The 21,769-nt window shown below is 47.7% G+C and overlaps 11 protein-coding genes across 11 annotated transcripts; 7 read left to right on the forward strand and 4 right to left on the reverse strand.

The window, feature by feature from the left end:
- Positions 1–135: 135 nt before the first annotated feature.
- Positions 136–2,293, forward strand: EV420DRAFT_1502608 (uncharacterized protein). Its single transcript, XM_060471129.1, has 11 exons — positions 136–259; positions 288–509; positions 559–699; positions 752–853; positions 906–1,070; positions 1,122–1,262; positions 1,322–1,515; positions 1,597–1,692; positions 1,745–1,920; positions 1,980–2,084; positions 2,135–2,293. The coding sequence occupies exons 1-11, from the start codon at positions 173–175 to the stop codon at positions 2,239–2,241; spliced, it is 1,536 nt and encodes a 511-aa protein (XP_060338324.1). The 5' UTR covers positions 136–172; the 3' UTR covers positions 2,242–2,293.
- On the reverse strand, positions 2,294–3,229 carry EV420DRAFT_1502611 (FeS cluster assembly scaffold IscU). Its single transcript, XM_060471130.1, has 4 exons — positions 3,070–3,229; positions 2,943–3,001; positions 2,668–2,882; positions 2,294–2,615 (listed from the first exon to the last, which is right to left on the reverse strand). Exons 1-4 carry the CDS (start codon positions 3,199–3,201, stop codon positions 2,464–2,466), a joined length of 558 nt encoding a protein of 185 aa, XP_060338325.1. The 5' UTR covers positions 3,202–3,229; the 3' UTR covers positions 2,294–2,463.
- Position 3,230: 1 nt separating this feature from the next.
- On the forward strand, positions 3,231–4,267 carry EV420DRAFT_1502613 (transcription initiation factor IID, 31kD subunit-domain-containing protein). Its single transcript, XM_060471131.1, has 2 exons — positions 3,231–3,617; positions 3,678–4,267. The coding sequence occupies exons 1-2, from the start codon at positions 3,348–3,350 to the stop codon at positions 4,191–4,193; spliced, it is 786 nt and encodes a 261-aa protein (XP_060338326.1). The 5' UTR covers positions 3,231–3,347; the 3' UTR covers positions 4,194–4,267.
- A 31-nt stretch (positions 4,268–4,298) lies between these two features.
- On the forward strand, positions 4,299–6,418 carry EV420DRAFT_443756 (WD40 repeat-like protein). The gene is made up of 11 exons (XM_060482145.1): positions 4,299–4,471; positions 4,523–4,624; positions 4,680–4,774; positions 4,822–4,879; positions 4,932–4,988; positions 5,042–5,134; positions 5,181–5,371; positions 5,425–5,601; positions 5,656–5,728; positions 5,779–5,920; positions 5,979–6,418. The coding sequence occupies exons 1-11, from the start codon at positions 4,343–4,345 to the stop codon at positions 6,050–6,052; spliced, it is 1,191 nt and encodes a 396-aa protein (XP_060338327.1). The 5' UTR covers positions 4,299–4,342; the 3' UTR covers positions 6,053–6,418.
- On the reverse strand, positions 6,297–7,839 carry EV420DRAFT_1616772 (programmed cell death protein 2; the record flags this gene model as incomplete). The annotated part of the gene is made up of 7 exons (XM_060475163.1): positions 6,297–6,434; positions 6,455–6,484; positions 6,519–6,735; positions 6,789–7,227; positions 7,267–7,409; positions 7,471–7,604; positions 7,693–7,839. The coding sequence occupies 7 exons, from the start codon at positions 7,837–7,839 to the stop codon at positions 6,297–6,299; spliced, it is 1,248 nt and encodes a 415-aa protein (XP_060338328.1).
- A 383-nt stretch (positions 7,840–8,222) lies between these two features.
- Positions 8,223–10,544, forward strand: EV420DRAFT_443794 (magnesium transporter NIPA-domain-containing protein). The gene is made up of 10 exons (XM_060482147.1): positions 8,223–8,858; positions 8,913–8,950; positions 9,001–9,056; positions 9,105–9,164; positions 9,217–9,451; positions 9,498–9,598; positions 9,650–9,718; positions 9,771–10,130; positions 10,185–10,467; positions 10,522–10,544. Exons 1-9 carry the CDS (start codon positions 8,308–8,310, stop codon positions 10,404–10,406), a joined length of 1,692 nt encoding a protein of 563 aa, XP_060338329.1. The 5' UTR covers positions 8,223–8,307; the 3' UTR covers positions 10,407–10,467; positions 10,522–10,544.
- A 1,030-nt stretch (positions 10,545–11,574) lies between these two features.
- On the forward strand, positions 11,575–12,955 carry EV420DRAFT_443771 (actin depolymerizing factor). The gene is made up of 4 exons (XM_060482146.1): positions 11,575–11,942; positions 11,990–12,243; positions 12,361–12,491; positions 12,550–12,955. Exons 1-4 carry the CDS (start codon positions 11,940–11,942, stop codon positions 12,576–12,578), a joined length of 417 nt encoding a protein of 138 aa, XP_060338330.1. The 5' UTR covers positions 11,575–11,939; the 3' UTR covers positions 12,579–12,955.
- On the forward strand, positions 12,927–14,920 carry EV420DRAFT_1502628 (uncharacterized protein). Its single transcript, XM_060471132.1, has 6 exons — positions 12,927–13,189; positions 13,239–13,259; positions 13,323–13,779; positions 13,835–14,024; positions 14,082–14,528; positions 14,576–14,920. The coding sequence occupies exons 1-6, from the start codon at positions 13,100–13,102 to the stop codon at positions 14,637–14,639; spliced, it is 1,269 nt and encodes a 422-aa protein (XP_060338331.1). The 5' UTR covers positions 12,927–13,099; the 3' UTR covers positions 14,640–14,920.
- A 622-nt stretch (positions 14,921–15,542) lies between these two features.
- Positions 15,543–15,911, forward strand: EV420DRAFT_1473822 (uncharacterized protein; the record flags this gene model as incomplete). Its single annotated transcript, XM_060469174.1, has 1 exon — positions 15,543–15,911. The coding sequence occupies one exon, from the start codon at positions 15,543–15,545 to the stop codon at positions 15,909–15,911; it is 369 nt and encodes a 122-aa protein (XP_060338332.1).
- A 448-nt stretch (positions 15,912–16,359) lies between these two features.
- Positions 16,360–17,353, reverse strand: EV420DRAFT_1473823 (uncharacterized protein; the record flags this gene model as incomplete). The annotated part of the gene is made up of 2 exons (XM_060469175.1): positions 16,360–17,128; positions 17,166–17,353. The coding sequence occupies 2 exons, from the start codon at positions 17,351–17,353 to the stop codon at positions 16,360–16,362; spliced, it is 957 nt and encodes a 318-aa protein (XP_060338333.1).
- A 2,189-nt stretch (positions 17,354–19,542) lies between these two features.
- EV420DRAFT_1502635 (Six-hairpin glycosidase) lies at positions 19,543–21,725 on the reverse strand. The gene is made up of 7 exons (XM_060471133.1): positions 21,267–21,725; positions 21,073–21,213; positions 20,952–21,019; positions 20,634–20,793; positions 20,386–20,579; positions 20,199–20,338; positions 19,543–20,145 (listed from the first exon to the last, which is right to left on the reverse strand). Exons 1-7 carry the CDS (start codon positions 21,410–21,412, stop codon positions 19,816–19,818), a joined length of 1,179 nt encoding a protein of 392 aa, XP_060338334.1. The 5' UTR covers positions 21,413–21,725; the 3' UTR covers positions 19,543–19,815.
- Positions 21,726–21,769: the final 44 nt, after the last annotated feature.

Raw genomic sequence — 21,769 nt, forward strand, 5'->3', positions numbered from 1 at the left:
CGTACGAAGGATGTTCTTGGGTACCCGAGCGCTGTCCCCAGCAACCGACAGAGAACGTAGTGGCCTCAGGCTGAGCCTAGGCTGAGGGTCGGCTTAGATTTCTGTTCAGTCAAAAGCAGTGATCGATCAGTACCAGTACGGCAATTCCCAGCTCGGCAACTTTACGACAACCATGAGTGGCCTCGCCGACGAACTGCTTGCCGACCTTGATGGACTCTCAGATGCTGAAGAAGAATACGAAGAGAAAAATCTCCGTCAAGTCAGTCTCAAATTCCAATCCTTTGAAGAGAAAGGCAGATGACGCCGGTTCCGATGCTGAAACGGACGACAATGAAGAGGAGGCCGGTGAAGGCCAACAAGCAGTGGGCAGCCTGGTTCTTGCTGGAGGCGTCAAACCGGCAGAAGAACTTGACGCTGAAGACGTGCAACAGATGGAACTGGGCAGCGTTGAGGACGTGACCAATATTGCTAAACTTGATGGGAGTAAGAGAATGACCGACCTTTTAAAGGTGTGTTTATCAACGGCAGTTGTAGTATCTTTGCTCACTTGATGTTCAGGAAATCGAAAAATACCAGGCAAATCCTAGCACACCCGAAGCTATGGCGTTGCCCGCCCATATGAATCCTGAATACACACTCATTGTCCAAGCCAACAACCTTTCTGTTGATGTTGAAAACGACATAATGGTCGTTCATAAGGCAGGCCGACTTTCGCTTTTTACCCAGTGGCAATGTTTTGATTTGCATACAGTTCATTCGAGACCATTATGCCCCAAAGTTTCCTGAGCTCGAACAACTAGTGACTGACCCGGCAATGTACATTCGTTCTGTGCGCGTTCTTGCGAATAACGAGGTGAACACCTTCATCCCTGTATTCGTCATTTGAAGTTTATTGAGTGTTGTAGGACCCTACGAAAGTCGACTTATCCGGCGTTCTGCCTCCAGCTATAATTATGAGTGTCGTCGTCACTGCCACAACAACGTCAGGCAAGCAATTAACCGACGCCCAGTGGGAGGCTGTCCGGCGGGCCTGTGACCTTGCAGACCGTTTGGAAGAGGCCCGGAAAAAGGTATGCTCCACACCTTTGTATCTGCGTTATCAGGACTAAAAATGTTCTCAGATATTCATGTACGTCAGTTCTAGAATGAACGTCTTGGCACCCAATCTTTCAGCAATTGTTGGCACCACTACAGCCGCGAAACTCCTAGGTGTTGCGGGCGGCCTCAGCGCATTGGCGAAAATGCCGGCTTGCAATGTTCATGTACGTTTCTTTCTCACTCACAGCTGCGGCATTACGTCTGATCAGGTTGTCGGTCGAAGCTCCTCGGCGCTCAGAGGAAAATAACGGCTGGCTTTTCAACAGCTACGCAAAAACGGCATACAGGATTCATATTCCAGTCTGAACTTGTGACACAAACACCACCAGAATATCAGCTCAAAATACAACGCACAATTGGGGCAAAGTCCGTTTTGGCAGCTCGTATGGACCTGGAACGTCAGCGCCGGGATGGTTAGTCCTTCCACCTCTTCTCCGGAACCGTTTTAATGAATAGACAGGAAGTTACGGTGAATCATTACGTGACAAAATTGAAAAGCATATCGATCGTCCTCGCCGCTCCTCCTCCCTCCAAGGTGACGAAAGCTCTACCAGTTCCAGGGGACGGACCAAAAAAACGAAGAGGCGGGAAACGGTAAGCGCCTTGATGACGCAAGTCTGGCTGATTGACGTTAATTTCTCTCCAGGGCACGAAAGGCCAAAGAAGCCTATGCGCAGACAGAATTACGGAAGCTGCAGAATCGCATGGCTTTCGGAGAGGTGGAACAGGAAGTGGGTGCCTTTGATCAGACCAAGGGGTTGGGTTTGATCGGTGCTGGTACTGGTAAAGTCCGGGCAGGCATGGGAGAAGCTAACAGCAGAGGTGAGTCCTACAATTTGTCCGGGAGATGACGAAAGCCGTTTGCTGATCTTTCTGTGTAGCCAAATTATCCAAAGCCAATAGGTTACGTACGTCTGCATTGACTCGTGCCGCCCAAGTTTCGGATTCAGGAACTGCAACTTCATTGAGTGTTACACCAGCACAAGGTTTGTATTTTTGACTGTCTTATCTTGCAACCCGCTGACCTCTATACAAGGATTTGAACTTACGAATAGGGCAGCTGCTGCCCAGCGCGTAAAGGAGGCTAATGAGAGATGGTTTGCTGCTGGGAGCTTCTCATTTGTAGGTCAGAAGGGTACTTGACCATGGGTGTACACGGTGTCCGAGCTTATACTATCCACGATACGATGATTATCATCAATTTCTATCAACCATCGAATACTTGAACAAGTCACTTTTTGAAGATGCGGATAATGTTACAAATGCTACAGAAAAAAGAACTACCTACAGTTAAGTAAGATGGTAAGGAAACTTCCAAAATGCAAGGTATGATAACAACGGAGGAATCGCAAATATTAGAAGTGTTTATGCTTGGCCGGGGTGAGCTGTAGCAACAGTTTCACCGGTAGCAGTACTCTGCGTCACATCGATGAATCCTTTTTGCTTCGGATTAGGTAGGGTGTCGCGCTTGGACCGGTAATCCCGAATTGCTGACCGGATGGCATCTTCAGCCAACACTATAGGGACACATTGAGTAAGGTGTGAATTGAAGAAGAAAAGAAATCTTACTGGAGCAGTGAAGTTTGACGGGAGGTAGGCAAAGCTCTTTGGCAATTTCGGTATTTTTAATTTTGCCGGCATCCTCAAGAGAAAGACCCTTAACGCGCTCGGTCATATACGAGCTTGATGCAATGGCGCTACCGCAACCAAAGGTTTTGAACTTGACATCAGAGATGATACCGTTTTCATCAACGCGAATTTGGAGTTTCATCACATCGCCGCAACTAATGCCAAGACATGTGAGACAGGGAACACACAACGTCAGGAGAAAAGAAAATACTCACGCAGGAGCTCCTACGAGCCCGGTGCCAACATCTATGTCATTCTTAGGGAGGGAACCCACCTATGGAGAAAGAAATAGAAAAATTATCAGATAAGGCGGTCCAGACCGGGTGCGGAAGTTCCACCAACGTTTCTAGGCCTTTCATAGTGCGAGATCACTTTCTCATGATAACCCCGAGCAAGAACAGGTCTGAGGGCCGCGAGTGATGCTACGGGACGAGCAGAACTGAGGGCGGTGCGAGCAATAGCAAGACGGAACATGAAGGACAAGGGGAAGTGACGACGACGGCAAACGAAAGGCTGGGATCTGAGTTTCAATTGAAGGGCACGTGAGAGGTACTCCACCGCTGACAGATTCCAATCGTTCGGCCGATTGTCCGACTCGGGTTCGGCACTTCTGCTCTATCATGTCCTCTGCGCGTACAGTTGATAATCTACCACCAACTGCAAGGGCTATTGCTCTGCTACTTTCCTCAACGCCTGGGGTGCAAGATGCTCAACCTGGTGTGCTGCATCAGCTGCTTGAATTTTCCAACCGATACACCCAACACGTTCTCACTGATGCTCGTGTCTATGCAGAGCATGCAGGACGACAGGATAAAGTCGAGTATGATGATGTCGTCCTTGCAGTCCAGGCGCGTGTGGGCTGGGAGTTTGGTGGACGTGTACCAAAGGAGGTAGAGTAATCATTAGCAGCGGTGATAATCTTTCTCATTGACGCGTGCTTTTTCTTGCAGTACATCATGACACTGGCCTCGCAGACAAATGCTATGCCTCTTCCTGCAGTACCCGAAGTCTTTGGTGTTCGTCTACCCCAGGCATCGGATTGCCTTACCGCCATTGACTTTGATCTCGTTCCTAATAAGCCTCCGCCCGGAGTGAAGCTGTATGATGAAGAGGTAGAGGAGATTGAAGAGTCCGAGTCGGAGGATGAGGATGAAGACATGGAGCCTGCCGCTATACCTTCGTATCCTGAACAAGGCGACGCCGCTTCGTCTGTGACCATGTCGCAAGAGCCTTATGTTGAGGAGGCACCGTTCCCGATTAGCGCCATTCAAACTGCAGCAGACATGGGTACGCCTGCTGGGGACAATGCAGAGGAAGGAAGTGAAATAGAGGACCACGAAGAACTGTTCGCAGGCGACGATGAGGAGGGCAGTGATGCGATGGAGGAAGTTCAAACTGCACTGGTAGACGAGCCTGCCACGAATGGCGTCAAACGAAAATTGGTAGAAGAAGATGATTATGATTAGTTAGACTTTATATAACTATGTACATTTGCTGTAATTTATTTTTTTGGTGGTTGTAGGCAATATTTCAGTAATAGGGGCATTTGACAGAAACGGCAGTCGGACCGCAGTGATACCACGTACAGACGTGTTCTTAACTTTGACTTTCCAAAATGCGCGCCCACCACACGGCCCACAATTTCCAGGCATTTCCAGTATATTCTTCTGCATTCATATCAAACAACGAACTCGTCCTAGGCGGTGGTGGAGGTGCCTCGCGTAGCGGTATCAAAAACAAACTAGTACGTACTACACGCGTTGCGTGAAACTAGCTATCCTGACCGTACGTCCAGAGACTGTACCATGTCGGAGAGGACCGCTCTGTCGACATGCTCGACGAGTTCGAGCTCGAGGCAGGAGAGGATGCTCCAATGAGCATGGCAACCAATGTTCAGGTCCGTATGGTCAACACGTTCTCTGTTTCAGTTGTTCACTCTTGTCGGGAAACAGTCCAGGACCCTTGTATGCGGAGCAAACAGTACCGAGGATCTCGTAGCTAAGGGTCAGAATGAGAACTGTCGCGCTTTCGCTATCAAGAACCACAAGTATGTGACAGTGTCTTCGCGCAAATTTTGTGTTAACTTAGCATCAGGTTCAACTTTCTTCGAAAGCAAGGAACTTTGGACTCAGAAAGCATAGAGGAATTTCAGGTATATTTTCACAGATGTACCTCTGGTAGGGCTAACATTGTCGTCAACACAGAAAGTAACAGTTCTATCAGAAGACGGTTCCCTCGTTGCGGCCGCAGGTCCTAACATCGTTCGCCCACCCCTTGCTGTTTATGTCTCGTATATTTGACACTGTCATGCTAGATTCACCTCATGTCGCTGCCTTCGCTCACATTACGCGCGACACCGATCTCTACCGCGAAGGAAATATATGACGTTGCAATCGTCAAGGATACAGTACGCCTATCCTTATTCTCACTAGTCAAACTTTGACTCCGAATAGATGGTCGCTGTCACTACCGCGGAATTACTTATCTACTCGATTCCATCAAAACAACACAAGTCATCACCTTCTAAGAACAAGAAGAAGGGCAAGCTAAAAGCGACTGCAATACCTGAACTGAAACTCCAGAGAACTGTAGAGTTTCCCAATTCATTGAACGGTGTCTCGGGAGGCACTTTCCGAAGTGGACGGTACGCACTATTATCCACACATTCGAAGTGATCTTCCATGGTGCCGAACATAGATATCATCCTAAAGATAGCAATGTTTTCTATACGGCAGTCAACACGACGCCTGTCCGTTCGCGGAAGAGCAGGTCTATGCCTCGGCAAGCCTTTGTGTGCAAGTGGGATACGGAAACATGGACTGTTGACAAGGTCCGAAAAATTGGAGACCGTGCGTTGACCTGCTTCGATATCAGGTATGTCTTCCTGCCCTGCTATGGTTTGAGATCGTGATTGATTGTTGCATACAGCCCCGACGGGCAATATCTGGGCTTTGGTTCATCAGACTTGTCCATTGGGTTGTTGGATGCCAATACGTTGACTGTAAGACACTGTTTCCTTCCCCAGACCTCTGTGTTCATGCCCCATTCCAGCCTGTTGTGTCGATCCTGAAAGCCCACGAGTTCCCTCCGACTACAATATCATTCAGCCCCGATTCACACCTTTTCGTTTCTGGAAGTGCGGATAATTCTGTCAGGGTTGTAACTGTTCCGGATTCTTCCTCGTCATCCTTTTGTGAGTCCTTCAGCGCACATCAGTGTATACGTATTGACTCGTATGCAATCATATGCAGCATGGGCCATCATTCTCTTAATTCTCACTGTGCTCATAGTGTTGCTAGCGGCTGCAGCACAGAAAATGCTTTGAGTGTCTTATTATATATTATGCGGACGGTTCGGCTCTGTGGTATTTATGATACAGAATTATCGTTTCTTTCCGACTTCTTCAGGACACCCGACCGGCCTGAATGACGTTATTCAAATAACGGTAGGTAATGAGCAGGATACCTTGCCTGTTCCACAAAGGTTGAAGGAGGCTTTGTCGCCAAGATGCAGTTCAAAGGCGAGAACAGACGCCTAATTTAATTTAACTAGAAAACAGTGTTTCGCCTTTAAACATCCCATTGGACAAGGACGTGCTCTTCCCTCCAAGCTTCCCGAGCATCTTGCCCATTTTCCGTGCAGCAGTCCTTTTCACAAGAGAACACCATACAAGTTCCCCAGTCCATACCACTGATTGCCGTCACCGCCTTTTAGCGTCCTGCTGGACAGCCTTCCGCCGCTCCTCATCAGACATGTTCTTCGTCGCAGTCCGCTGAGCCATCGCGGAGGACATTGATAGTATTGGGCATCAGCTGACATTCGAATACACGTTTCGATCGGCAGCTGGGGCAAGGAGGAAGCGATGAAGGGTCGTACGTCCTTTTGGAGGTGGGAACAACCGTAAAGTCGGGTTTTGTCACCGGTAATGGGGGAGTAATAGGAGCAGGGAATAAGAGGTCGAATACTTTATCTGTTGAGAATGGCAGTGGTACACCGTTCAGATCGTAGCTAGAGAAAGATGCTCAACAAGAGTGAATAAGAAAATAAAATGTGGTAATTACCGTATGCATTGTTCAGGCTCATGTTTTACTCGATTTGAAAATCGCTCGAAGACATGGTCAACGTCTAAAGAATTTTCGTATTTTTCGGACCATCCAATGTCCTTACCCCCCTTTGAATCATCGGCGTCATCGATTATTTGAGCTCCAGAGGGAATTTTGGGTTTCGATTCGGGGGCGATGTACTCGGAAAATGTTTTCAGGTATTGGGGTGGGTAGGAAAGAGTTTGCCTCCATGGCGAATCCTCCAGAGTAGCAGAAGCCATAGCAGTGAGCAGAGAGTGCTCAGACGACGAAGACTCATCATCCGAATCGCCCTCCTCATCAGAAAGCTTCAGTGATCTTCGGATGGGGTCGCCGGCGCTGCAGGTGTAGTTCCACCAAAAATATGCGATCCAAGGCCAAACTGGATTTGGTGCTGTGGAAGCAGCACTCATCTGGACTGGTCGTTAGTAGTGTTTCATGTCAAGGGGGGTAAAACACCGCACTGAAAATGGATTACTGAGGGGCGCTTTCTGCAATTTCTCTTTCTTCGCTTCGGCTCGGGCTTTCTCTTTCTCTCGCTTCTTCTCTAGTTTTGCAGCATATTCCGCATTGTATCGCAAGGCTCTCCAAGCGCGTATACTGGCGGGCGAGGTGAGGATATACTTGTTGGGGAACCATAACAATACACACCGAAACTCACCTCCCATCCTTCTTCTGGCATTGCGCCCTTGCGCAGCCCCAGATATACAGCGCCCTATCCATGGGACTGTCTTCAAAAGGACACCACATCTGGGCAAGAAGCTCCATCGGACTGCTGCAAACTTTGCACTGCGACTGAAGAATAAGAAGGTTCACGCGAAGCAAGGAATGCCTTCAAACATGTTGAGATTCTATCGACGATACATGTGTAGAGCTAACCTACAGGAAGACCACCCAAGCGCGATACAGCAGCATCGGAAAGATCTGTCTGGGAACTAATCTGACCATCTGGTACACCCAAGGTCACAGAGGTCTCGATCTCATCGAGAACATCATCAGAGTCTGACCAGTCATCATCGACAGGAGGCATATGAAGGCAAGATAAGCTGGAAGAAGACACAGTTAGTTATCTGTCTTCTAGAATCGACAAGAATAATGAAAATTCAGGAAAGCATGAATGGTAAAAATTTTGTGGGTGTCGTCTCGTTCAACAGAAACCAAGAAACTTGGAACTGATGGCTCAGACTCGTCATCTAAAGAGCTCATCATGAAAAAAATGGAGACAGAAGTAATACTCACCGAAAGAGAATGGAGGATGAAGTTGAAAACTGTAGGAGACGATGATAGTTGGAGAAGAAGAAAGGATCAGGCAAGAAAGTTTCGTTAAATGCATGACCAAACAGGGCCGGTCCGGGACCCGACGCCGAGTTGACGCCTGGGACGAACGTTGGACGCAGACCCTCACCTGCACGAAGGTCAACAGTGAGGCGGGTTCGCTTCTTGGAAGGCTGAGACAACCTCTCTTCCTTTTCTTATCCGTCCTCCTACTGGCAATACCATGGATCCTGGACAACTCTACATCAACACACCGACCGTGATTGGCATCTCAGTCGCGATAGCCGGAAATGTCCTCATTTCATTGGCTCTTAATGTGCAAAAGCTCGCGCACAAACGATTAGATGCTGAGAAATTATCCTCACTAAACAATTTTGGGAAGGATGGCGCAGCAAAACCTCAGGATGACGGTCATAGTTCTGGTCCAAGTCTCAACGAAAGGGATGAAGACCAGGAGGCAGAAGCGGTGGGTGTGGTGCGCCCAGATGACGAATCAGATATCTTTCGGTATCCAGAGACGGTACCGTTGATGTCGCCGAATGGCCAGACGAATTACGGATCATCTCCTTCCCCCCGAAAGCCACACAAACGAAGCTTTGCTGAATTCTTGTCGCGGCCTAGGTTTGGGAGAAGACCGAAGGTGCCTATGGTGGAAATTCCAGTCGATGTAGTGGTCGAGGGAAACGCGTCGCCTCAACAAAATAAGTTCAATGAGAATGGTCGCGCTGAGGAGCTTGAACAGAATGAAGGCGATTATCTGAAATCCAAGCTTTGGTGAGTTTCTCTCACTCGCTCTTGTCGAAGGAGGCTTATCATTTGTTTGTTTAGGTGGTCTGGTTTTCTCCTCATGAACGTTGGTGAAATAGGTAACTAACTGTCTACATCGGAATTACCCTCACCCTGAGTGACCCTTCAGGCAACTTCATATCGTATGCCTGGGCGCCTGCTTCGGTTGTTGCACCTCTGGGAACTGTAAGCAAACTGTAATTAAATGTGTTCTTGAGCTCACACCACTCAAAGTTTGCTCTCATTGCTAACTGTTTCTTTGCTCCCCTCTTACTCCGGGAACAATTTCGCAAGGTGGTCATGTCTACTCGACTAACAAGGAAAAGACGTGCTGACCGTTATAAAGCGCGATATACTTGGGATACTACTCGCTATCATTGGAGCTGTAACAGTAGTGCTTGCCTCCAGTTCTTCCGATACACGTCTTGATCCCGACGGTCTGATGAAAGCTATATCACAAACTCCGTTCATCGTCTACTCATGCATTTACGTCGCTGGATCAATAATACTTTCCATTTTATCCGAAGGAACTCTGGGTCGACGATGGGTTACCATTGACGTAGGTTTATGTGCTCTTTTTGGTGAGTAGATCGGTTGTGTAACATTTATCGAGAATTTAACATAAAGCAGGGGGCTTTACTGTTCTTTCAACAAAAGCCATATCCACCCTACTGACGATGCAGTGGATAGAAATGTTCGCAAGCCCTATCACATACCCAGTCCTTCTTGTGAGTAATCCGACATTCCACCTAGAGGACACCTGACTTACGCTTGACAAGGTTCTTGCAGTTACAGGCATAGGGCAAATCAGATACCTGAATCGCGCCTTGATGAGGTTCGATAGCAAGGTTGATTGTCTCTTGAGGTTCCTTCTTGCTTGACTCAAAGCTATCACCGCAGATCGTCATACCCACTCAGTTTGTTTTGTTCAACCTTTCAGCCATCGTAGGATCTGCGCTACTGTACGGCGACTTCCAAAAGGCGTCCTTCCACCAAATTGTAACATTCCTATACGGCTGTGCAGCCACTTTTGCGGGTGTATACATCATCGCGCGGTCACCCTCAGACAACAATGCTTCCGACCAGTCAGAGGATCAAGTACAGACAGAAGATACGCAGAGCGGAAACGCTCCCGAAGACACTCAGTCCCCACGTGCAAGACGAGCGACACTCGTACTTCCGTCGCCGAGGGACACTCCGGGTCTAAACTTAAGGCATAGGCAAAGTACTGTCAATCTAATAGGTTTAACATCGGCTCAGGTTGGTGACGAAAAGCTGCCTGTGTATTATGTTTCTGATTCTCGTCATTACCAGCATCTTTTGTTGGTGCATACACCTCCCCGTGAGTCACTTGCCCGGGAGCGGGATTTCGAACGAGGCACCCCTGTTCTAACGCCAGACCCTTATCAACGACATCGAGCCCAAAGTTGGAGAAGCGATGGCTCACTTGACGTTATTCCCAGGGATAGCAGCGTTTCTCGCCGACCCCAAGAGGATGCCCGTCGCTCGAGAAGCGGAGGCGAAACACCTCGGTGACCTGTGGCGTCTAGCTTGATCTGTTTATGTTATGCCGGAATTATCTTTATGAATAGTCGCGGTGCGTTTCTAAATTTCATTCTACATCATGATCTAACATATGTCTTCATCTAAGGTTTTACTCTAGTTTTTTAAGTTCTAATCCAGAGGTTTTGCAAAATGGATCATTAATTTGTCCCTCGCGGACTTGTGCGGTTAACCCCGTAGAGTGTCTTGTTGTTTCAGCGATCCGAGTCGTTCTGAAGCGCGCAATCAGCACAGCGCATCTGCCTATCCTTTAGAGTATCGAAAGGATGATGGCCACAAAAAAGATTGATGCATAATGTTTCAAAAATTTCTCGAGGTAATCGCAACACCAGTATTGGTCTAGCAATGAAAAATAAGTTCAGTTATATCTGATTCGTCTCTTGCGAACTTTTATTGACTGATCCTGCCTGTTGCTGGAGGTAGCCGTGTTTTCCGACCAAAACCAGCATGGTGCATAACGTCATCACGAACATGGTAGATGCCTTTCCTATTCTGTTGATGATCCGGCGAAGCAAGTCAGCCGTGAGTACTCATGATTTCCCAGATGATAAGGGTCTCTTGGACTAGGTTGATTGCGTTTCTAGGCATGTTTGCTGGTCTGGGAGAGTTGCGTTAGGCCGCCCATCCCATCTACGGGTGATCCTTTGTTCCCGGGAGAGGTTCGAGTGTTTGGTTGGTTTCTGTTTGATCAAGCGGGCTGACGTTGTTTTTAATGAACAGATACACGTACTTGAGCTGCTGTGAATGCGATCTTCGCAGGGGATGCCAAACGCCATCGAGGTTTCTCACTCTAAGAAAAGATTCGGTTTCATGTGGCAATCGACAACAATGGCGTTAACCTCTTCTCTTTTTGTGAGAAAACCACCCGACTGTATGTATTTAAGCTGCTCGGTCCATGTGCTCTTGACCGCTGCATCTTCGTCAAATCGCTTCTGTGATGCCTCCACCGTGGAGATGTTGAGGTTCCTTTTGTAGAGATCGTTTCATCTTTTGCTTGGCTTTTGCTTGGATTTTGCAAGGTCGATGATTTGATGTCACCTGAATCTAGGTAAAAATCGCCCTTTCTCTTTTCTAACCTAGCTTCGCTCTGGGCGCACGACTTCTCCACGCCCCCCCCCCCCGCATATATATCACGCAAAAATTTTCTGAATCGGTTCCGAGGTTGCTCGTCAGACTACCCACGAATCATTTGTATAGCTGTAGATAGCTGCGCGACACCAAGTACCGCAGCGATACAGTCAGAACGCCTGCGCTAGTCGAGAGTTTTGGGATAAAGGCCGATTGCGCAGACCTAATACGCAGTGACTGTATGTACACGGATAAAAATCGTTTTGCGTAGTAAGTGCCCTAGCTGGTATACTCGGGTAGCTTTAGGCGTGAATTGCCAATTTTAGACAGCGCCTAGATGAAGCACGCGATAACATATGCAGTGTTCGAACACCGCCACACCCATATAAAGCCCTTCCTCTCAACCACCACCTCATCACTACAAAGTATAATCTAACCATGGTATGATCTCTTGAATCCATTTTGTCATAATAGTAATCCTTTTGTAGTCTTCTGGAATCGGCGTCAATCCCGAGTGCCTCTCAAAGTACCAGGAGCTCAAGCTCGGCAAGAAAACCAAGTACATCATCTTCGCAATCAACAAGGACAAGACGGAAATTGTCGTGGAGAAGACTTCAGAGTCTTCAAACTACGACGATTTCATTGGTGATCTCCCGGAGACGGAGTGCAGATGGGCCATATACGACTTTGAGTTCGAGAAAGAGGGCGCGGGTAAACGAAACAAGATTTGCTTCTTCTCCTGGTGAGTTTCCTTATACCCTTATCGTCTGATATCGCGTCGCGTCGTGCTGGTATTGTGATCAACAGCAAGGATGCTAGATGCTTAGTCGTTGAATCGACGCTGATCTCTGTTGATAAGGTCCCCCGATGATGCGAAGATCAAAGACAAGATGTTGTTTGCGTCGTCCAAGGATGCTCTGCGACGTGCTTTTGTCGGTATCGCTGTAGAGATCCAAGGAACTGATTTTAGCGAGGTCGCACATGAGAGCGGTGCGTGTTCTGCTTGCTGATTGGTCCTCTGGCACCCATTCCACCCCTCTTTTACTAGTGCTGGACAAGGCCTCCCGTGGCGCCTAGCTTGCTTATTTCTGCTGCCCCTGTTTTTTCGCTATCCATTTAAATGCTGTAGTCCATCACTTTATCATCAACCAAGAAGTGCAGGGGAAATGTAGATTACCATATCAAGTCGGACACTATTCGTTGTTCGTAGGATATTAAGGAAACAGATATATTCGAAGGACGGCCAATCACTCAGCCTCGTATGACAAGCCAATGCCTATTTTTTTAATCGTAAAGGGGCCGGATTTAATCTCAGCATACTGTCACTGTGGCCTGAACGAACTGAACTGTCTATCAATTTCGGCTGAATTACTTATTTAGTAGTAGCCTTGCACTTTCTATCAAATTTGAAGACACTAGGCGTTTTTACCTCTTACTCATTCTAGACTTTGCTTCAAGTTGCGCGAAGGGTCGAGTCGTACACACTTACGCTACCAGAACTGGCCAGTATTTAATTTTTGAAGATTCCGGCATTCCTTTAAGAAACAAACAACGCGAAAACAACACGTGCGACGTGACTTGCTGCTCTCTTGACCACCATGTCGATCAATGCTCGAAAGATCTCTTTCAAGTTGCCTCCGACAACAATTACAGATAAGTTGCACTCCCAGCAGGCTCGGAGGTCTAAAGTACCTCTACTTATCGCGGTAGAGAGCTGGCTAACTAATTACGCTGTAGGCTTTGGAGGAGCAGAAACGAGTACGCAACAATCCGCGTTCTCTTTATTTAGGTTCACTTCGTAACCCTCTTTTGCATGACTAGCGCCGCGCTGAAAGGATAGATGCATCAAGACAACTCGATAGCTTCGCTGATCTCAGTCTCGGCTTGGACGACGAGGACGAGGATGACCACACAGAAGTTGTTCGTGAAGGGGTAGGAGCTTTTGCGGCAATGCTTGAGTCAGAGCCTCAACCAATTACTACTGCTCCGAGTGTAGCGTCGTCCCCGCAATCAGAGCAAACGAAGAAGAAAAATAAACGAAAACGAAAAGCAAGAACGAAACAACAGGATCAGCAACAGAAACAATCGAAAAAGCATGACGAACCAAACGAGTGGGCAGACAAGTGTATGTATGCGGAGCTGTTAGAGATGAACTCGGAAGATCCTTGGACAGCTACTGATGGCCTACCTGATGACCTTGAGACTGGATGGGTGGCCGTCGCGCCTGTTCCTGTTGGCAAGCGATGTCTCGCCATATCACTCAATAGTAATGGCACAGGTTAGTTTATCAGGTTCTTGAATACGCCCATGTTGATACCAGCTATTCTTTTTAGCTCCAAATACAATACTTCGTTCCAGAGTCCTGGGAAAGCCACTTATGGCGCGTTTCCCGTCGCCATTGCCACCGAATACTGTTCTGGACTGCATCCTGGACCGCAGTTGGCGAGAGAATGGCATCTTGCATGTCCTTGACGTCATTAAGTGGAAGGGGCAAGACATCGGAGACTGCGAGACACCTTTCAGGTACAAAGATCCTCGCCCTTGTTCATTCATGTATCCTTAAGAGTGCCTTTTGTACAGATTTTGGTGGAGAGATACCCGCCTCGCTGAACTCCCCGTCTCACACCCTCCTGCGGCATCGAGATACCAATCAGGTTCTGTTCCATCTGAATATCGTTTCAGCTATCCGACGACATTACTTCCGATACCGTATCATCAAAACACGTCGCTCGCTAATTTGAGTGCTGTCGTTCTTCCTCTTGCTAGATCTTCGCGATCAGTCACTGTTGACATACCGGTACTCGCACCCGCTGATATTTCAATGGATATCGATGGAGCTGTCGAAGGACCATCGATAGTTCGTCTTCCTATAGACATTTATCCTGACGGGATGCTGCTTTACGTGTCAGAAGCTAGTTACGAGTCGGGCACTAGTCCGCTGAGTAGTTGGGTGCCTATTAAATCTTTTAATCCCGGCTCGGAGCTGCCATTATTCAATGCAGAAGCTCCCCTCGACAAATTCCAGAGGTGAGCGAGGCATTTTTGTCGAGAACACATCTGACGAGTGCACATAGGTTGGTGTACCAACGCATGGAGCGCAAAACCGTTACAACGTCCATAGAAGTGGAGATGTCATGATCGCTGTCGTTCACAATTTTTTCACGCATCGTAGTTTGTGCCCCGCTGATCTTTTACTCACGAATAAAAGCAATATCATGATTCAATATTCAACTCGCATAATTACCATACACTACTTGTATGAGTATTCAGTATGTTAGAATGACGTGGTTGAATGCAGTGAGGTGAGCAGTAGAAACAGTCCTTTAGATCTGTGGCTATTGTGATTTGAATGCAGTTGCACTCCAGCTGTTAGGCTGTTAGTCACTAGGTAGACAAACTCACAAAGAGCTTCCCCTGCCTGTGCTCTGTATTTATACTATTTACTCCTAAATCTAGTACTTTCTCCCCATTTCCTCCGGATTCCATCTTACTAAGCATGCCGAGACATGCCGTATCACCGGAATATCACAACAGTGGCAAACGGCATGAAGGCTAACAATGAAAACTGTGAAATTGACATGCTTTATTACGAATCTTGAGGAATGAATGAACAGGTAAAAATGTACAAGAACTTAACGGCGACCAACTGTTCCGTGCTATGTGGAGCTCGAAACCTCCCGTGATATTAAGCAAGCTGTCGGCTACCTTGGCTGTGTGGCACGATTTGGTGACAATCGTTGATCGTGTACCTTCACAACGTTGAAGTCGAACTTCGACGTGGTTCAAGCTTCAAGGTCAAAACAATCTCGAAGTCGCTCTCTCTCTCTCTCTCTCTGTGACGGCTATTGTCAACGGACATTGTAACAGTGCAGGTTTACTTTGTCCATTGTTCCCGCTCATTTAGCTCAGGAGTCAGAATATGCGGCGTTATTGTCTGTAGTGGTCACGTAATCTCAAGTTGCACCCTCCGTCACGCTCACATCACCGATAGCAGCACCCAGGCCGAATCTACCATGAATGAGCATAGAGATTCTATCCTGGATGACATTCAGTGTGCCTTCTGTACCTCTAGGTGACTTTCAGCAGTCCTTCCTCCCCCAGGTCGTCAGCCTTGCGGACATCGATGCCATTGCCACTCGTTTAGAACTCAATGGATCTCTTCAACCGAACCATCGGTGGACTCTGTTCCCTGGCGACCTGTGCACGGAAACGAACGAGAATACTTGTTTCAAACGTCTTGAAACAATCGCTGCGGTTATTGTCAAAGAGGCAAAGGCTTCGCTGAATCGCAATCCGACTGTGGTAAAGCAGACCCGGCCTACGCAAGCCGCACTTTCTGAGGGTCGCAACGGGCAGTTTATATCTGGTAGCCACTTCGCGCTATGCACGTCCAGGGTGCCCGCGTCGTAAATTATGCATACATTACGTTGTATCCATTCGTTTCGATGCAAGAAAAAACTAGGCTCCAACTTCACAGTCACTAAAGAGGCCGTCCCGCTCAGAGTCGGTCCTGATTGTTATCGCATTCAGTATGACCATCTCATCGACGGGAAGTGGAATTAATATCACTACGAAGAAGGGAGAGTAAGTTTATTGTCGTTGTGCCAAAGAAATGTCTCTGTGTAGGTAAACCGTCTGGTGTTTGTTCCGGCAGAATTACAGAGGGAACATGCTTTTAATTTCCTAGACGCCAAAGGGTCTTAGCCACTCTTAAAAAAATTCTCAAATATCCAGAGGAATATGCTGCCATCACCCCGTCTCCTCCAGATTAATTTTGGGACGTATCCGAGTCAGTGGCGCTCAGTATCGTTCGCAAAGTCCTCAAGATATCGCTCCTTCCATCGTAGAATCTCCACTACTACTTACCATGGGAGTCGGTCTTCGCAACCGAAGGAGGAAAGATTGTATCCCAAATGGCCTCGTCGTCAGACTCCCCATCAGACTCCCCATCCAGAAGAAAGTAATCATACACCCAACCCTTCTCGCGCTCATCAAGACAAACTATCATCTCCTTCAGCCTCGTTGGCAAGTCGTCAGCGTCGTGATACTCTTCTTCCACCTCTTCGCAAAAAGAGTCATTGATAGCGCTTTCCAACATATACTGGCATATTTCGATGAAGGCCCAGCTTTGAGGAGAATAACCTGCATCGATCCATTTTTGTATGTGAATGGGCATGAGATGGACTAACGCTGGTACCGATGGGAACGGGAGGTCCGGGCAGAGCGGGAGCGATACTTGAACGATGTCGTCGAGATTATAGTTGAATATCGTGTTGGATATGAGAAGAACGCGATAGGGATCAGACTTGGTACCCCGTTGCAATGCTTTGAGCCGCGCAAAGTCGTCCGGACGGTCACGAAATGCGAGTGTGTAGTCGACAATACAGATACCCTTTTTGGAGGCAGTAAGCGCTCTCTTCTCACCATCAATCTCCTCGCAGCTCATGGGAGAATACGATGGAGCCAGTAACTTTACGGCTTCTTGGATCCTTGAGGGCGGAAGGAGGATTTGTAAGTCCAGCTTTTCACGGAAGATGAATGCACCACCAAGGCTGTAATGTACTGCGTCCTGACCCCAGATGACATGAGGAATAGCGGCACCGGTGAGTATGAGGGATGGCTGGAGCCTTTGGGATGGTACATCAATCGTAGCGGTACACGCACCGGGTCCCCGATTCTTTCCCTTTTAAATAATACCGATCGGAAAGAGAAATGAACTGCCTAGCCATAGCTAAAACCATATAACCACTATTTCCACGGCATCGCCTCGCTTCTTGATCTTTTGTCAGCCTCCAATTACTTGACCTATCTCTCTCACAGCTACTCCCTCCAACTCTTCCGAAGTATGCCATGACGGATTGGAACATAAAATCGGATATGACACTCTCAAGACACTCTGTAATAAGTTCAAGGATGAAAATTCGTGTTGAATTCGCGGCTTCAATTTCTGCTACGGTTATAAATACATCTATGTCGGTTGAAGCGTCCTCCACAAGGAAGGCTCCATCCATGTAAGTCGCTTTGATATCGTTCCATCCGCTTTCGGACCTAAAAGAATCACACAGCCATTTACAAATGTTCTCAGGACTCTCGAATACATCGGCGTGAAGCTGCAGGACGTACAGAGGACTAATACGTTGGGAGTTGTGGTGGAAGGTGTTTGTAATCGCAGGGGGCTCATCACTTTCATCGAGGACCCGCACGCGTCGACACGGAAGTTTATGAAGCGAAAAGTCCTTTTTTTTTGACACGTTCAAAGCTCCCAAGGAGCAACAGAAAATACGCAGAGCATTATTTAACGTTGTCGCTGAGTGACTTCCTTCAGTAAACAAGAGGAGACAGCGCTGTCGGGGTGCAGTATAGCACAACAACACGGCCGGCCCAGCGAAAACGAGCTCGCCGTTTCTTTATCAGTTTGTGTTAAGCCGTCATTCCTTTTACCTCAGTCTCGAACAGAGATAAGACTTCAGAAAAGTAGTGTACCACACCCATTCTTCTCCCCGCAATTCCCGATTCTTTCCGAAGAATGAGGAAACGACAGAGGGTTATTATCGGGGCGTAACTGTCTTGACCAGTGCCAAACTGTCTGGACAGGGGCTATACTCGGGGTCGGCTTAAGTAATTTTTGGTGATTGGCGATCATCCGGCACGCAACGGCTTATTTGCCGAGCGGTTGCCGCTGTGGCTGAGAAGTCTTTCTTTCCGAATACTTTCTATTGGTTTACGGGCTGGTCGAGAAACGACGTCAAATTTCCTCTCATTTACCTTTCTGCTTGTACGTCGCAAGTGATTCCTGCCTTCACTGTCCTTTTTTCTGTTCTGCGACTGCAGACGCCCTCAACTACTGTCTGTTCTACAGCCCCACTCAGCGGCTTATGCCTCAGTGCTATCGCTCTGCGTTGTCCTGGTTCCGTTGCGGTATTATGCATTCGTTTATCTTTAACGAGGTTTCCTGTTACATCATGTATATTTGATATAACGAGAGAATTCAGTGTTGATACGAGCCTGCAAATCAGAACATTTCGCTACAGCAAGTAATGTGTGCTGACTGTTGTGTCTGGTTTTCGGAAAGTGCATACCCATTCACGGTCAGATATTTACTGTCATGTCGCAGTTTGATGAACGTTGTGATGTGTTTATTGTGGACTAATCGACCTTTTTACGGCACAAGGTGCACAGTACTAGAGATATGATTTTCTTTCTCGAGACGACGAACGATATGTCAGGTGCGTAGGGTGTGTAGTTATAAGATGCCGTTCAAATACCCACCAACTTGTGATCCCTCGCATACTAGATGGCAAACTGAGTTACAAGTTCACCTTCCTCGGGGCCTCTAGTGTGAAATGACGACTCATCAATGAGTTCGATTTTAATGCCGGAAAATTTGTTGTTATTTGCAATCTTAACATAGGTCTTGAACGGAGGAAAATAGCACACTGAGATTAGATTTAGATTGTGCAAAATGCGAGCTGGCGGCGCAGCCGCCGAGCGAGCTTTTTGCACTACCACTGTATTGAGCAGCTTGAACAAGCGGATATATAGCATGCCGTTTCTTTGCCCAAGGGAAAGAATCGGGGACCCGGCAACTGCCGCTACTGGATCCAAGGTGAGCTGAGCTTCGCTCGCTCCCTCAGCTTTACACTCATTACAAACCCTTCATCCCAGGTTGCACAGTAGGCTTTGCCTACTTATTTATCCTCTTACTCTATAAGCCTTTAATCAGCCCCCGTGTGCCTGGTGAGGCTCCGCCTCTTCCCTAGCTTTCAATCCGGTGATTTTAACTAGCCATCAGAAGTTTTCACCGTTTCGCTTTTTCATTCACCCTCCCCCCACTCCCGGATCATGTGTATTATAGTGTATTATAGTGTATCATTTAGTGTACTGTGTACGTCGCCTACCGCTTCCCGCAATGTGATGGAGCTTGCAGATGCAAGCTCGGTGTTTGGGCTATCCCCTTGATTGCTTGCGAAGAAAGCAGAGGTCATTATCTCTCCAAGTAATGCCCTCTATCGTTTCCTCTATTCATCGGAAAGAATCGGGGAAGGACCTTTGTAGCTTGACCATGAACTTTTGCCAAGTCTCCAGATCGACAAGTTCGTGGTTGATACATGATGACCGGATCCGTCGTTGCGCCTTCCTCAATATAATGATAGCATCAGCGAGGCGGATTATATACGGGCCTTCTTATCAAAATCTGCGATATTCTATCCAGTGCCCAGCCCAAGCTACTAATACAAAGACTTCGTGTTCCGTACAAATACAGGATATAACATACAAAACCCCCATTTCATAAGTCTTCATAAAAGTCGCAATCTCATGAATCATCAGTACTAGTGGAATTGAAGATGATATAATCCCACCAGGCAGCGGCGAGCAATAACACGAACGCCTGTCCTTCAGGACTATACCCATCCACTGCCGTGGCTGTCGTGAACGTATACGGGTCGACGGTATCCTGTAACCACCCTTCGTCATCGATATTGCCTTTTATCAGCTCGAAAGCTTTGTCCGCCTTGGGAATGAGCGAGGTATCGTTATTATACGCAGCCATTCGATATGTCACTGCCGCGAGCAAGGCAGTCGAGGAAGAATCGGCAAAGGTCGACTCATCATCAATGACGTTCCGGAGTGTGCCGTTGTCCGTCTATATGCGATGGGATTATGGAATGGGTTTGATAAAGCATAATTGAAACGCACCTGGTATTCCCATGCCGTCGAGAGGATTTCGCCGATCCATGAGGTCAGGTTTGCGCTTTGTCCAGTAAACTGGTCTGATTGTACGGTATGGTTCATTGTCATTAGGACACGAAGCATCCCTGCAGCCGCCCAAGCATTACCTATGATACGGTTAGAAATAGATGTTGACGGCGAACAAGGGACTTGCCAGTAGCCCAATGTGTTGTATCGTTCCAGGAACCGAGAGCTACATGCCGCCATAACCCATTATTGTCCCTCAACACGTCACGGTATAGTGAAATCTGCTCGTAAGCTATCTGTATGAGCTGCACCTCACTGTCTCCCCCTGCGAGTGCACCATAATAGGCGATGAAGGGGGGTGCCATATATATAAAGTCGGACCTGTATAGTGAGTGTATCGTTAGCTAAGTTCCGCAACAAGCGGGGTTTGCGAACCATAGCTGAACCTGATCTGATCGATGAGAGATGGCACCGGAATCCGAGCGTGGGGCAGAGTTGAGGAGGTAGTCGAGTTCTTCGCTAGCTGCGGTAGAGAAGGACGTATCACTTTCATTGGTTCGTGTCCAGTTGGCAAGGAGAACTGCAACGCCAAGACCTAAAGAGGGTCAGCATATTTTCCGAGTGGGTTTTAATTTCCACCGGTTTGGAAAACAACTCGAGAATGTCTCCGTATAAGGTTGAATGAAAAGAGGTGATGCACAATATAACGACCATGGACCGAGTTATCTCCAAGACCAGTTGGAAACAACTTACTTGCGGGATCACCAACAGCCGTGTCTTCCACCAAAGTCATGCTTGTGTTCGACTTGGCCCGAACAACCCTGCGTTCAAAACTCAGAAAATGGCACCCATTGGAAACGAAAATTTCACGCACTGAGAAGCGATATCCAAGACCTCCGATACGTTGTATGTCGTATTCAACGTGTGCCCAGGCGGGAAAGCACTTGAATTGAAAACCGAAAACTCAGGATACGAGTATTCCAACAGTGCTTCCGTAGCCGTTCCCAGCTCCCAGCTAGCTTGGAAGCATGAGCAAAGAACAACACGCGTACGAGGTATCAAGCGGACCTTCTAGTAGATACCTGGACCATGTTATTGAGAACCAAGGAAAGTGTGTCATTATCGATGCCTCCAATGAAGGGGTCGTATTTTTGGTTCGTCACATTTGAGGAAAGGGCGAGGGCGGCAGCTACCAAACGGCAGTAAGGAGCCATGGGAGGGGGATAGTATGGATAGCCGCTGCGGAGTGAAAATGCGAGGCGTCATTTTTATACGTGATTGGTTTGATGATGGATGAGCTTGGGATGTCCATGTCAGGCCTGGTTCCGCCATCAAAATATTGCCCGTTCACTCGGAGCCACGAGATTCGGTGCTTTTTTCCTTTTTCCGTGGTTGATTTTTTGCTTGACAACTCGACATGAATTCGTTGTTGGAAAGGTGTATAGGATCCTGGAAGCGTAGCTGGTGGTATGTTTATTTTATGTCCCGAGTATCCGGTGCCTGCACGAATAGCCCGGCCCTGAAGTGTTCGGCAAATAAACCAAATTTGAAAAGCGGCTTCCAAGACTTTC

The sequence above is a fragment of the Desarmillaria tabescens genome (assembly GCF_030435595.1).
Source record: "Desarmillaria tabescens strain CCBAS 213 chromosome Unknown EV420scaffold_2, whole genome shotgun sequence".
In the NCBI taxonomy this organism is placed as follows: Eukaryota; Fungi; Basidiomycota; class Agaricomycetes; order Agaricales; family Physalacriaceae; genus Desarmillaria; species Desarmillaria tabescens.

Excerpts from the sequence above, each read along its gene's own strand:
- EV420DRAFT_1502608 (XM_060471129.1), top strand. The coding sequence starts at position 173 with ATGAGTGGCCTCGCCGACGAACTGCTTGCCGACCTTGATGGACTCTCA. Across the intron at positions 854-905 it reads GCGTTCTTGCGAATAACGAG|GACCCTACGAAAGTCGACTT; the intron begins GTGAACACCTTC and ends TGAGTGTTGTAG. Across the intron at positions 1,071-1,121 it reads TGGAAGAGGCCCGGAAAAAG|ATATTCATGTACGTCAGTTC; the intron begins GTATGCTCCACA and ends AAATGTTCTCAG.
- EV420DRAFT_1502611 (XM_060471130.1), bottom strand. The coding sequence starts at position 3,201 with ATGTTCCGTCTTGCTATTGCTCGCACCGCCCTCAGTTCTGCTCGTCCC. Across the intron at positions 3,002-3,069 it reads ACTATGAAAGGCCTAGAAAC|GTGGGTTCCCTCCCTAAGAA; the intron begins GTTGGTGGAACT and ends CTTTCTCCATAG. Across the intron at positions 2,883-2,942 it reads GGGCTCGTAGGAGCTCCTGC|TTGCGGCGATGTGATGAAAC; the intron begins GTGAGTATTTTC and ends TCTTGGCATTAG.
- EV420DRAFT_1502613 (XM_060471131.1), top strand. The coding sequence starts at position 3,348 with ATGTCCTCTGCGCGTACAGTTGATAATCTACCACCAACTGCAAGGGCT. Across the intron at positions 3,618-3,677 it reads GTGGACGTGTACCAAAGGAG|TACATCATGACACTGGCCTC; the intron begins GTAGAGTAATCA and ends TTTTTCTTGCAG.
- EV420DRAFT_443756 (XM_060482145.1), top strand. The coding sequence starts at position 4,343 with ATGCGCGCCCACCACACGGCCCACAATTTCCAGGCATTTCCAGTATAT. Across the intron at positions 5,372-5,424 it reads GGCACTTTCCGAAGTGGACG|ATATCATCCTAAAGATAGCA; the intron begins GTACGCACTATT and ends TGCCGAACATAG. Across the intron at positions 5,921-5,978 it reads TTCTTCCTCGTCATCCTTTT|CATGGGCCATCATTCTCTTA; the intron begins GTGAGTCCTTCA and ends AATCATATGCAG.
- EV420DRAFT_443794 (XM_060482147.1), top strand. The coding sequence starts at position 8,308 with ATGGATCCTGGACAACTCTACATCAACACACCGACCGTGATTGGCATC. Across the intron at positions 9,165-9,216 it reads TCCGGGAACAATTTCGCAAG|CGCGATATACTTGGGATACT; the intron begins GTGGTCATGTCT and ends ACCGTTATAAAG. Across the intron at positions 9,719-9,770 it reads TGATGAGGTTCGATAGCAAG|ATCGTCATACCCACTCAGTT; the intron begins GTTGATTGTCTC and ends CTATCACCGCAG.
- EV420DRAFT_443771 (XM_060482146.1), top strand. Across the intron at positions 12,244-12,360 it reads AAGATTTGCTTCTTCTCCTG|GTCCCCCGATGATGCGAAGA; the intron begins GTGAGTTTCCTT and ends TCTGTTGATAAG. Across the intron at positions 12,492-12,549 it reads CGAGGTCGCACATGAGAGCG|TGCTGGACAAGGCCTCCCGT; the intron begins GTGCGTGTTCTG and ends CTCTTTTACTAG.
- EV420DRAFT_1502628 (XM_060471132.1), top strand. The coding sequence starts at position 13,100 with ATGTCGATCAATGCTCGAAAGATCTCTTTCAAGTTGCCTCCGACAACA. Across the intron at positions 13,190-13,238 it reads AGCAGGCTCGGAGGTCTAAA|GCTTTGGAGGAGCAGAAACG; the intron begins GTACCTCTACTT and ends ATTACGCTGTAG. Across the intron at positions 13,260-13,322 it reads CTTTGGAGGAGCAGAAACGA|CGCCGCGCTGAAAGGATAGA; the intron begins GTACGCAACAAT and ends TTGCATGACTAG.
- EV420DRAFT_1502635 (XM_060471133.1), bottom strand. The coding sequence starts at position 21,412 with ATGGCTCCTTACTGCCGTTTGGTAGCTGCCGCCCTCGCCCTTTCCTCA. Across the intron at positions 20,794-20,951 it reads GGCTGTTGGTGATCCCGCAA|GTCTTGGCGTTGCAGTTCTC; the intron begins GTAAGTTGTTTC and ends GACCCTCTTTAG. Across the intron at positions 20,580-20,633 it reads TCAGATCAGGTTCAGCTATG|GTCCGACTTTATATATATGG; the intron begins GTTCGCAAACCC and ends CTCACTATACAG.